Source organism: Anomaloglossus baeobatrachus, chromosome 9 (assembly GCF_048569485.1).
Source record: "Anomaloglossus baeobatrachus isolate aAnoBae1 chromosome 9, aAnoBae1.hap1, whole genome shotgun sequence".
NCBI classification, from domain to species: Eukaryota; Metazoa; Chordata; class Amphibia; order Anura; family Aromobatidae; genus Anomaloglossus; species Anomaloglossus baeobatrachus.
Window position 1 is genome coordinate 26321477 of NC_134361.1, and position 13619 is coordinate 26335095.

The 13619-nt window shown below is 45.5% G+C and overlaps 1 protein-coding gene across 3 annotated transcripts; it reads left to right on the top strand.

Moving 5' to 3' along the window:
* Positions 1–9879: 9879 nt before the first annotated feature.
* Positions 9880–11675, top strand: LOC142250343 (speriolin-like). Of its 3 annotated transcripts, XM_075322494.1 has the most exons (5): positions 9880–10150; positions 10288–10329; positions 10729–10773; positions 10858–11000; positions 11295–11675. In XM_075322494.1, exons 1-5 carry the CDS (start codon positions 9952–9954, stop codon positions 11646–11648), a joined length of 783 nt encoding a protein of 260 aa, XP_075178609.1. In that variant the 5' UTR covers positions 9880–9951; the 3' UTR covers positions 11649–11675. The 3 variants fall into 3 exon arrangements, with proteins under 3 accessions (XP_075178609.1, XP_075178610.1, XP_075178611.1); XM_075322495.1 differs by lacking the exon at positions 10288–10329; XM_075322496.1 differs by lacking the exons at positions 10288–10329; positions 10729–10773.
* Positions 11676–13619: the final 1944 nt, after the last annotated feature.

The window sequence follows — 13619 nt, forward strand, 5'->3', positions numbered from 1 at the left end:
TCTTTTAGCAATGTTCCCCATATTGTTGTAACGTGCCCATCCTTGTCCTCTTGTAGTATTGTGCCCCATCCCACAGTAATGTGCTCATCCTTGTCCCCTTGTAGTATTGTGCCCCATCCCACAGTAACATGCCCATCCTTGTCTCCTTGTAGTATTGTGCCCCATCCCACAGTAATGTGGTCATCCTTGTCCCCATCCTAAAGTAATGTTCCCCATCCTTGTCCCCATGTTATAGTAATGTGTTCATCCTTGTCCCCATCCTATAGTAATGTCCCCAATCTATAGTAATGTGTCCATCCTTGTCCCCCATCTTATAGTAATGTTCCCCATCCTTGTCCCCTTGTAGAAATGTCCCCATCCTATAGTACTGTCCCCATTCTATAGTAATGTGCCCATCCTTTAGTAATGTGCCAACCTTGTCCCCACCCTATAGTAATGTCCCCACCCTATAGTAATGTCCCCAGCATTATCCCTATTGTATAGTAATGTTTCCCATCCTTGTCCCCTTGTAGTAATGTCCCTATCCTGTAGTACTGTGCCCAATCTAGTCCCCATCCTACAGTAATGTGCCCACCTTGTTCCCATCCTGTAGTAATGTCCCCATCCTATAGTACTGTGCCCATCCTAGTCCCCATCCTATAGTACTGTGCCCACCTTGTCCCCATACTATAGTAATGTCCCCAGCCTTGTCCCCATCCTATAAAAATATGCCCATCTTAGTCCCTATCCTATTGTAATGTCCCCATACTATAGTAATAATGTCCCCATCCAATAATATTGTGCCCATCCTTGTAATGTCCCAATCCTATAGTAATTTCCCCAGCCTTATCCCCATCCCATAGTAATGTGCGCACTTTGTCCCCATCCTGTAGTAATGGGTCAGCAGCTCCCCTCACCTTCCACAGACGCTGGAGTAAAGCTGAGGGGAGTGGTGTGCGGCCCCAGATCCACAGTGATTGGAGAGATCGGTCACAAGTCCGGTCTCTCCAATCAGAGCTGGGGGCGGGTGAAACACAGGTCACCCAGCTCCAGCCAATGATCAGGGCTACAGCTGCACTGATCTTGGCTGAATTTCAATGTTTCAGCGATTTTCAATGTCTGAAACATTAGTGGCTGTGATTGGTCGACGAACGCCACTCAGCCAATAACAGCCTCCGTAGGTCCGGGGAGGAGACACCACCCCTCCTGAGGTCCCCTCCTCCCCAAATCTAAGGTATTTGCAGCGATCGTAGCCACCGGGGCTGCGATTTCGCCATGACGTACTGGGTACGTCATGGGTCCTTAAGTACCAGGGAGCCATATCGTACCCAGTACGTCATAGGTCGCTAAGGGGTTAACGTCCTACACACACACACACACACACACACACACACACACGTATTCTCACCTATCCCACGCTCCCTCCGCTGCCTCATCTCTGCTTCGTGCGGCTCCCAGGCCCGTGCCCTCGTTCACTATCGTGGCAGGGGCCGCAGCCACTGTCAGTGATTTATCTGAGATGATTGTATTGCCGGAGCGAGAGTTCAGCGCCGGCAACACATTCATCTGACATAAAGTGCAGACAGTGGCTGCGGCCCCTGCACCTGCCGCGATAGTGAACGAGGGCACGGGCCTGGGGGCCGCACAAACTACCCTGAGGGGCCACATGCGGCCCGCAGGCCGCGTGTTTGAGACCCCTGATGTCTAGTCGGGTTGGTGCAGCAGGTCGTATGCCCTCTAAGCATTGCCTAGCCTGGTCCTCTTTTGACCTTTCAAAGGATCGCCCAAATCATGTGATCTGTAAAATTTGTCAGGAATCTTTTAGTAGAGGCTAAAACCTCAGCAGTTTGACAACTTCTTCCATGAATCGTCACATGAATAAATATCATATGTCCCAGTGGGAAGCTCACCGTGCTGCAATACGGCTTAGCGGAGCGGATCATCCACCGCCTGCCCCTTCCAGTGCATCCACGCGCTCTTCATCTTCTAGGACTGTGGGGACAGCTGTCACACCTGGTTTCCCACGCACAAATTCCACCACTGAAACCGCAACAGGCAGTTTGCTTGGTAGGTCGTCAGTTGGTTTGGAAGGGGAAACAAGTGCATGTGTACAGCTCTCTCAGACATCGATAGCACCAACGTTGTATGAAGACAACATCATGTCTACGCCTGCACTTTCCTCACAAACCTGCATTTTTCCAGGGACACCCTACTCACCACCATCTACACACAGCAGCCAGATCTCTGTCCCTCAGATGTGGACAAATAAAAGGCCATTTCCTGCGACCCATAACAAAGCTAAGAGGTTGACTTTATCCCTCTGTAAGCTCTTGGCTACTGAAATGCTGCCTTTCCACCTGGTGGACACACAGGATTTTAGAGACCTTATGTCTGTCGCTGTGCCCCAGTACCAGATGCCCAGTCACCACTACTTCTCTAAGAAAGGTGTGCCTGCGCTACACCAGCATATCGCACACAACATCACCGCTTCCTTGAGAAATTCTGTGTCTGAACGGGTGCATTTCACCATCGATACTTGGACCAGTAAGCATGGACAGGGACGTTACATGTCGCTGACTGGGCACTGGGTAACTATGGTGATAGATGGTGAAGGGTCTGCTGCACAAGTCTTGCCGTCCCCACGACTTGTGTGTCAATCCTCTGTCTGTCCAAGTTCCTCCACTTCTTCTGCCTCCTCAACCTCGTCTGGGTCCTCCACCTCCGCCCCAAGCCTGCCTGGTCAGGCCACCAGCGTTGTAACTGCGCAGAAGGATTCACGCACCCCTCATTACTATGCTGGCAGCAGAGCGCAATGGCATCAGGCGGTCTTTATCTTGAAATGTCTTGGAAATAAGAGTCACACAGCGGCTGAATTGTGGGCAGCTCTGGAGACTGAGTTTGGTAAATGGTTGTCTCCACTCGACCTGCAGCCTGGTAAGGCCGTGTGCGACTATGCTGCAAACCTAGGTGCGGCCCTTCGCCTGGGCAAGGTGACACACGTGCCTTGTATGGCTCACGTGTTGAACCTTGTTGTCCAGCAATTTTTAACACACTATCCCAGCCTAGATGGCCTTCTGAACAGGGCACGAAAACTGTCTTCTCACTTCCGCCGTTCAACCGCCGCAGCTGAGCGACTTGCATCGCTCCAGAAGTCTTTCGGCCTGCCGGTTCATCGCCTGAAATGCGATGTGCTGACACGCTGGAATTCGACTCTACACATGTTACAGCAACTGTGGCAGCACCGCCGAGCCCTGGTGCAATACGTCATGACGTATAGCCTGGACCAACGAGATGCAGAGGTGGGTCAGATCACCCTGATGGAGTGGTCTCAGATCAAGGACCTATGCACCCTTCTGCACAGTTTCGACATGGCAATGAATATGTTTAGTGCTGACAATGCCATTATCAGCATGACAATTCCAGTCATTTACATGCTGGAGCACACGCTAAACACTATTCGGACTCAGAGGGTGGGACAACAGGAAGGGGAGGAACTACAGGAGGATTCATATGCGCAAGAGACAACAACATCACCAAGGTCCAGACGTTCATCATCACCAAGGCGGCAGGCATGGGACCATGGGGGACAGGGATCAACAAGGGCGCATGTTAGAAGGCGAAATGTTGAGGAAGGTGCAGGAGAACATGAAGAAATGGAGGACGAACTGTCCATGGACATGGAAGACTCAGCGGATGAGGGAGACCTTGATCAAATTTCAGTTGAAAGAGGTTGGGGGGAGATGTCAGAGGAAGAAAGAACGGTTAGCACCTATATGCCACAAACACAGCGTGGACTTGGTCCGCATGGCTGCGCAAGACACATAAGCGCCTTCATGCTGCACTACCTCCAACATGACCCTCGTATTGTCAAAATTAGAAGTGATGATGACTACTGACTTGCCACACTATTAGATCCCCGGTACAAGTCCAAATTTTGTGACATAATTCCAGCCATAGAAAGGGACGCACGTATGCAGGAGTATCAGCAAAAGCTGGTACTTGATCTTAGCTTGGCTTTTCCACCAAACACCTGTGGTGCACGGAGTGAATCTCCCAGTTGTAACTTGACAAACATGGGACGGTCTCGTCATCTTCAACAGTCTACCCGTACCAGTAGCACCGTATCTGGTGCTGGTAACAGCAATTTTATTGAATCTTTTCATAATTTTTTTGACCATCCTTTACAAGGCCACCAGAGACAACAAGTCTGACACATAGTCAACGGCTGGAGAGGATGATACAGGAGTATCTCCAAATGAACATCGATGCCATGACTTTGCAAATGGAGCCTTGCTCATTTTGGGCTTCAAATCCTGAAAAATGGCCAGAGCTCTCCACTTACGCCTTGGAAATCTTGTCGTGTCCAGCTGCCAGCGTTGTCTCTGAACATGTCTTCAGTGCTGCTGGGTGTGTGCTGACAGATAAGCGCACGCGTCTGTCCAGTGACAATGTGGACAGACTGACGTTCATCAAAATGAACAAGTCATGGATCCACAAGGAATTTACTACCCCTGTGTCATCCTGGGGAGAGTAAATGCTTGTGGATTTGGAATGTGCTTGATGCAAATTTACCTGTGAAGTGTACAACTGGGGCACAAGTGCTGCCACTGAAGGGGTGGGTGTGTGTGTGGCCCAATTTTTGGAAAAAAGGGAGACTCCGCTTGGAGTCACCTTGCGGTGTTTTACATGATTTTAGAAGGGCATGCCATGCCTATATCTGTGTCTTATCCTCTTTTCCTTGTCCAGCTCTTTTGTTTTTGCATGAGTATATGTCCTTGTCACTTTCCCATGTGTTTGTGTTGTGTTGTGAGTTGTTTGTCACCTTTTGGACACCTTTGAGGGTGTTTTCTAGGTGTTTTTATGTGTTTGTAATTGCCTCCCATTGTTTCCTATGCAGTTCGAGTGGTTCGTCGAACCGAACTCGAACGAGACCTCCGTTCGGCGAACCGAACTCTAGCCGAACCGCGACCGGTTCGCTCATCTCTAGTGGTAGCAGCCAACCGGTGATGTATTTACTCCCCATATAGCTTACAACCTGGAAAGACATATAACATTTAAGGAACCCCTGAAAGAATAAGATAAAATAAGCATATAGGGATATCCAGGAGACTACTCACTCATATATATATATGTAAATTGACCTGACAGCACATTTGAAGGTAGGTATGAGCACATCTTAAATCCTGCAAGAAAATCAACATAGCCCAGTTAAATTGCCAGAGTCATTGGCTGAAAACAGATGAGAGTCCAACCACCATTGAAATCGTGTGAGAATCAGCCAAGCCTGGCTAAAAAAAAATGTTCCACATCTCCCATATCGTGCAAAATAAACAAGGATATAATGTAAAAAGCACAATATGTGATGGTAAAAAAAACAAAGAAACAATAAAGTATAATATACCTCACTATCTGTTGTGTATCATATCAACAGGATACCAAATGTACACAGATTACACCGAAAGCAAATGTCCTATGATAGCCATTGAAATTCGGCTGTAAATAAAACCTGCATCAGAACAGGATATTTTTCCTAGGCCCAAACAGTAACACAAAATAAACACATACCACAAGTAGAGTTGCTGCACATTCAGTGTCAATCCCCAAAGTGGCCCATATCCACGCCAGTATTGTGCTTCCTCTAAATAGGTCTTACTAATGAGATGCTCCACCCATACAGCTGTGATTTCCAAAGGTCATTAAATACTAAAGTTGAAAAAGCCCCATACCTAGTGTGTCGCCCAGGGATAGGCTGTACTCAGATCCGGGCCAAGGGGTCACTTCTGTAGTTATCACGGTGGCGTGACCCGGTCTGTGATCCCAGGCTCCACAACCAAAAAGAAGAATTATGTAAAGGGGAATTTGTAAGTCTATGATCCGTGACGCCACCCGTGGTGTGCGGTGAGGTGATGGAGCACTGCCGCTGCTGATCAAAGGATGCCGGGGATGGTGATGGGCAGCAAGGTCGTGATTTTCCCTCCACGGGTAGGGTGTTGATGTCCTGGGACCCCGGTGTAGGGGATTGGGGAGTGACTGGTGCAGTTCACGGCTTGGACCGGGTGGTGCAGGAGTACTCACAGTATAAAGCAATAACTGAAACGAGTCCAGGAATTAACCAACTTGCTGGGAACTGGTGCCCATGAATGCTGTGAGGATGGGTCCCACACCTGTGTGTGTAATTCATGTGCTCTTCTCTTGCCTGAGGTCTGTGTCTGCTTCGTACACAGGTCCGGACTGGGTCCCGACAGTCGGCACCGGGGGGCCACTACCCTCTCCTGGTCCACTTCGGGTCCCCACAAACGGCTGGCCTTTTCCTGAGGCCCTTACTGCCAGTCTTCCTAGCTCCACACAGGAGTTGCTTCCAGACCTCTCTCCTCATGCAGAGTGACCACAGCTCAAACTCTGCTCTGCCCTTCCTAAGCTCTTCTCGCCCCCTTCCTTTTTCCTGGGGAGGGGGTGAGTAGGGCCTGATTGGCTGGTGTGTATCTGTGTGGAAAAGTCCCCAAGGGAGAGTGAGATCTGCACTATAAAGATGGATGCAGATCTCTGTGACACCCTGGTTTTGCCAGGGCGGCACACTAGCATGCATCAGAAGGTGTGCATTCCACTGTAAGGTGCATGGAACCGGATATGATATGCCTCATGTATATCGTGCAGCCTCCTTATCCAGTGTGTTCCCACATACAGGAGACGCTTGAGGAAATGACATGTGGTGCGCTCTATATTTAGAACTCCCCAAACGACCGCCTCTTACGTTACAGCTATACAAAAACTGAGAGGCGGCATATCCAGAGGCTGTTTTTCAGCCACTAAACATACGGGGATTGCCGGCCAATCACAGTAATGCTGTAGCCATCTTTGCTACTGGCATTACTGTGATTGACAGGCGCAGTGGGAAAAAGAAAAACGTGTAGTCCCCCACCTATTCGTGATAACCAGCACCGGTAAAGCAGACTGCTGGGGTCTGGTATTCTCAAGCTGGGAAGGTCCATGGCAGTTGGGCCCTCCCCAGCCTAAAAATAGCAGCCACCACTAGAGGCACCAATTGTGGCCCTTTACCTGGTTCATCCCGATTGTCCTGGTGCAGATGTAAAAAATCACAGCTGCTATCAAGCCCTGGGTTAGTAATGGAGAGGTGTCTATGAGACCCCCCTCATTACCAACCCTGGAAGTAAAAAAAGAAAAAACACAAACATAATTTTTGTTTTTTTAAATAACAAAAAAAACCCACATCCTCTTTCACCAATTTATAAACACCACAAACACCTTTGCAGGTCCGACATAATCCACATGACGTCCCATGATGATCCCAACCATGCTTCATCCAGAAGTTGCAGTGATGGAAAACACAACTGATCACTGCAGCTTGTGGGACACACTGAGGGCAACGGGGGACCCGGTTGTGAGAAGTGATGACATCAGTACCAAGTGGGACCATAGGTGATTCTGCTGCTGGATTGCGATAAACTGTGGCACAGCAGTCCAGCAATCTGTCAGTTAAGTCACCAGAGTTCACTGCCTCAGTGAACTTAGTTGAACCCGCTGCCAGATTGCCAGACTGCTGTGCTGACGTGTCCTGCAATCCGGCAGTCCAGCAGCAATTTCAACTGAGTTCACTGAGAGCAGCTCAGAAGCTCTGGTGACCTGACTACAGGATTGCCAGACTGTCAGACTGCGAGCCACAGCAGCATAGCAATCCAACAGTCCAGTGGCTTAGAGGCACGGAAACCTTAAAGGAGACTTTAAGGAAGCTTTTAAGGTTACATAGTTACATAGTTACTTAGGTTGAAAAAAAGACCTAGGTCCATCTAGTTCAACCTTCCTCCACCAGTTGTGTACTGAGGAAATCATCCAGCCCTTTTTTAAAAGCTGTTATAGTATCTGCCATTGCTACCTCTTGTGGTAGGGCATTCCACAGTCTGACTGCTCTAACTGTGAAGAACCCTTTCCTATTTAGCTGTCGGAATCGCTTTTCTTCCACTCGCAGTGAGTGCCCCCTGGTCCTTAGTATTGTTTTTGGAAGAAATAAGTCATGTGCCAGTCCATTATATTGACCACACATGTATTTATACATATAAATGAGATCTCCTCTGAGACGTCTTTTTTCTAAGCTAAACATATCTAACTTTTTCAACCTGTCAGGTTTTTCAACCTGGGAGGCCTTCCATTCCCTGTAGTAGTCTAGTTGCCCGCCTTTGAACTGACTCTAACTTCTGAATGTCTAACTCTAACTCCTGAAGTTCACAGCTGCTGAGACATCTGGAGGCTGTGAACTCTAGTAAGATTTCACAGTCTCCAGATGTCCCAGTAGCTGGCAACTCCAGGAACCTTAAAGGCTTCTTTAAGGTTTTAGAGCCTCATAGCTACTGGAGCCTTGTGAGTTTTACACGTTCTAATCACAGCATTTCTGTACACAAGGTGTCGATTCGTATTGAATTGATGATTCCCTACAATTTTTTAATTCACTTTTTTTCTCTATCTCGTTCGGTTTTCGAGATAAAAATGCTAACTCCGTTGTTTTCCACCAGGTGGCGCTATAGGTGGTTTCATTGCGTAGTGTATGGCTACTTTACTATACCTAGACACCACTTCTATGCCTATAGCTGCCGCTGTTCTCAAGTTAATAGCAGTGGACAGGATATAGGTGGACACACTGTGTATTATACACTACAGTTCAAAAGTTTGGGGTCCTCCAGACAATTTTGTCTTTTCCATGAAAAATCATACTTTTAGTTATCAAATGAGTTGCATAATGAATAGAAAATATAGTCCAGACATTGATGACGTTAGAAATAATGATTTTTTTTTTCTTGAAATAATGTTCTCCTTCAAACTTTGCTTTCGCCACAGAATGCTCATTTGGAGCAATTCCAGCTTTGCAGACCTTTGGGATTCTAGCTGTTAATTTGCGGAGGTAATCTGGAGATATTTCGCCCCATGCTTCCCCCCCCCCCCACAAGTTGGATTGGCTTGATGAGCACTTTTTTTTGCACCATACGGTCAAGCTGCTCCACAACAGCTCTATAGGGTTGAGGTCTGGTGACTGGGCCCCTCCATTACAGATAGATACCAGCTGCCGGCTTCTTCCCTAAATAGTTCATGCATAATTTGGAGGTGTGCTTTGGATATTTACTTTGGAGAGTCGGATCCCAACAGGTTTGAAACAAAGAAAAGATTTGATAATGTGCTATCGGTGAAACCGTGGCATGGACTATACTGTTTACCTGTGGAGATTCTCATACATTTATTATTATTAAGAATTTTTTTTCTTTTTTTTCCTCTCCTTTTTCTTTTGTATTGGTAAACTCATGTAAGTTACGAGTATATTTGTCCATATTTATAAAAACAACCCAAAATTCAACTATACATATATTTTTCGCCAAAAAGGAACTAGGGATTTTTATAACTGTTTGCTTTTAGCCTCTGATATTAGAAGGATGTACTCCCATTTTGAATTGATCATGTGATCTGAGGATTTACGTAGATGAGCTTTTGTGGCTTTCAGAATACAGACCATAATGAAGGCGTAGCATAGTCTGGGACACCCTGTTAGTTTTTCTACCAGCCATTCAAATATAGTGTTTTTTTTAATAAAATTAACAAATAACATTTAGAATTTTTTAAAGGAATTTTTTTTTGTCCACTTGCATTCGGTTTACATTTTGAAGCTGCTTCACTATTTGCTGCTGGAAGGGTATCCACCCGGCTCCGTGCGGCTTCACAGGACATAGACGCTACATGAGGGATCTCTACTACCAGTAAGCTGGCCTTTTTTCTTTTTCATGTAAATATTATCCCAATGTGGTGAATTCCTATTGGCTGCAATGACCGATGAGCTCATTATCAGGTCTCAGTGACGCTGCCGGTGACATCACAGAACTTAGAATATTAGGTTTCCCCAGTGTTCCATCTCAGACATTGGCCTGGTGAAGAATTTCTGTGAAGGTGTTTTCAGGAGCTTCTATTAATTACAACATGGAGAATACTAATACATATTCTTGTGATGAAGAAGCCTTCAACATGGAGAGTTCACGTCTACTAGCAGAGAATGCGCAGCTGCGCAAGATGATGGGGCTAATGCAGGAGAACGTGGAGCTTCGCTGTGTTTTGAAAGACCATGAAAGAAAAGCTCAAATTATAACACCTCCAGGACAACACAAGAAAGACCACAATGGTAAGACTGGGATAACACAAAGGGATTTCCACCAAATCCGAATTTTTAATGGGTTGATGTTGACGTTTCCTAAAGCGAATGGTAGAATCTGGATACAGAATGTCTAGAGATACAGATTACTATTTTTTGTATTCTAGGCATGAAAAATAAGAAAAATACAGAAATATTGGAACATCAATGTGAGATATATTTATTACTTTTGTATTCTCTTGATTCCTGATATTTCATATATTACTCCACTTTTAAGATCCAGTTTTTCAAAAAAATTGCATTTGGCCAGGACCATTATTGTAATGGTGAAAAATTGTTTAGGTAGAACCTGAAGTGTTTAGGTAGATCTGATCATTCAGGGTTTATCATGGATTAACTATAACGAGGATGCCTACCTACCATGTAACACTTATGATTTATAGACCTAGTTTTGGGGCAGGAGAACCTGTCGGGCGCCCTCTGGCTCCAAGCCCCGGCTATGACTGATACCTGTTTATCTCATCCCTGGTGTATGGTTATTATCAAGGGAGCTTTATCATTTATGTTTATTACAGACAACTCATTTTAATATTATTCATTTGTTCTAGACCTGAAAGAAGAAGCAAAAATGGTCAATTCAGGCACACAAATAGGTGACAATTCTTAAATCTATATTCTCAATATATGTCATTTTAAGGATTTCACTAAACTGTAATTTTATTATTGAACTTTTATAGACCCTGAAAAAGTGAAGAAATGTCAGCGCATTGTCGGAGAGATCGCCTTTCAACTGGACCGCCGGATTCTGTGTGCCATCTTCCTGGAGCAACAACGGCTGTATGGATACCGAGTACCATACATAAAGGAGAAGATTATAGAGGTGAGAAAGCTAAAATTACATCATAAATTATATAAAAAAAGAAGATTTTTTTTTGTTACGTAAAGTAAAGTGGTCACTGTGTGAGTTCTTCAAACAAAATGGCACTGCGGAGCGATCTACATAAAGCACTGACTTCTCCAGAACCTGATGGGAAAAAATGAGTTTTCACTGTGAATTATAAAAGCTTAGCCGGGCAGTTAGAAATGTGTCTGTCAATAAATTTGCCAATTTTATCCATAGACAAGCCGTATTGTGATTACCCCAATATATTAAAGGTATATTTCATGATTACAGGTGACCACAAGTCCAACAACCGGAAAAGTCGATGAGAAATTAAGATCTGAGCTCTACCAGCGCTACAATCACATCATGGACGAGCTGAGGAAATTGGGCTACAACCCAGCAGTGCACCCACACTTTACAGAGTACATGGTCAACACCTATGGGATAACGAAGGATAGAAATGCAAGAACCAAAGATCTTTCCTCCTATAATGACCCACAATACCTAAACAAGATGATAACTGAGTGCATGTCAAGTGACATAGTGAAGGACATCATAATAATCCTCAACTGTCTGGTATATTTCGCCAGAGAAGATGGAAAATCTCTACTCATCTCACCATCGAGTAGCCATTCATCTGTATAACCAAATCACAAATAATAAATGCTTCCATCTGAAAAAAGTGTCTAATTTAATGTTATAAAAAAAAGGAAAATATTCCTCATAATTTGTGACCCACTAGGACATGGAAATCTTATTTAGATTGCTGCCATTTTGTTCTTAAACTGCTGTTTTGAATTAAAATTGCTGCTTTGTCCACAGTATCATCTAGTGATTATATCTGGTATTGCAGTTTAGCCTCATTTACTTGAATTTGGGTAAGCTGCAATACCTGACAATGACCATGCTGGTGGTTTGCCGACCGTTAAGATGGTCTTCTGCTGAGAGTTTGGTGTAGAATTTGCAGTTGACCTGATGGTCTCAATGTAAGACAGGAGATAACTGGCTTAGAGATAACAGGGTCACCTGGGAGCTTGAACCTTAAAGGGAACCTGTCACCTAGAATATGCGTTCTGACCTATCAGCAGACGCATGTGTGCCCTAATTCCACCTCCCTACCCATCCCTGTGTTATAAAATTGTATAATATGAAAGTAATAAAAAACGTTTTATTACCTCCATATTTCCTATGTAAATTAGAGAGTTTATGGTCACAGGGGCGGCGCCTTGCCCTATGTGCGTCTGCATACTTTCCCACAGGGGCGTGATACCATGGAGTCACATGAGCGACGTCCCCGTCGCTCATTCTATCCTACGCACGTTTACACTTATTATTGCGGCAGGCTTCTCTTCCGGGTTCTCCTTGTCAGTTTCAGATGCGTACTGCGCATGCGCAGTGCGCGTCTGAAGCCGGCGTGTGAACACCCGGAAAAGAAGCCTGCCACAATGCGCGCAGGACAGAATGAGCAATGGGTGACGTCACTCATGTGACTCCATGGTATCACGCCCACAGGAGCGTGATACCACGGAAAGTATGCAGACCTCCATAGGGCAAGGTGCCACCCCTGTGACCATAAACTCTCTAATTTACATAGGAAATCTGAAGGTAATAAAACGTTCTTTATTACTTTCATATTATACAATTTTACAACACAAGGGTGGGTAGGGAGGTGTAATTAGGGCACACATGCGTCTGCTGATAGGTCAGAACGCATATTCTAGGTGACAGGTTCCCTTTAAAAGCCCTCTTATACCTCCATAGTAGAAGATGCACAGAAGCTGTTAAAGCTCTTGCATATAGTCCTCCATCCTTTGCAAGGCCACCGGAGACAACAAGTCTGACACATAGTCAACGGATGGAGAGGATGATACAGGAGTATCTCCAAATGAACATCGATGCAATGACTTTGCAAATGGAGCCTTGCTCCTTTTGGGCTTCAAATCTAGAAAAATTGACAGAGCTCTCCAGTTACTCCTTGGAGATTTTGTCGTGTCCAGCTGCCAGCGTTGTCTCTGAACGTGTCTTCTTCAGTGCTGCTGGGTGTGTGCTGACAGATAAGCGCACGCGTCTGTCCAGTGACAATGTGGACACACTGACGTTCATCAAAATGAACAAGTCATGGATCCAGAAGGAATTTACTACCCCTGTGTCATCCTGGGGAGAGTAAATGCTTGTGGATTTGGAATGTGCTTGATGCAAATCTACCTGTGAAGTGTACAACTGGGGCACAAGTGCTGCCACTGAAGGGGTGGGTGTGTGTGTGGCCCAATTTTTGGAAAAAAGGGAGACTCCGCTTGGAGTAACCCTTGCTTGCTGTGTTTTTAAAAAGGAGCCAAGATGAACAAGTCGGTGTCATCCTGGGGACGGTTAAAGGAGTTATCCGACATACACTCCAAAAAAAATTGTAAGCTAATCTGTGCTGTATTGTCATATAAATCACCCCTACATTGTTATTTTCTGTTTTCTAACTTTTGTTTCTCTTGAATTCACACTTTATTCCCTGCAGCTCTTGTTTACATTTAGCTCCAACAAACATGACCATTTCCTGTATTCTTGGTTGCCAAACCTCAGTCAGAGCTGTCACCGCCCAGCCTCAGTGTACAGGAACGCCCCCTG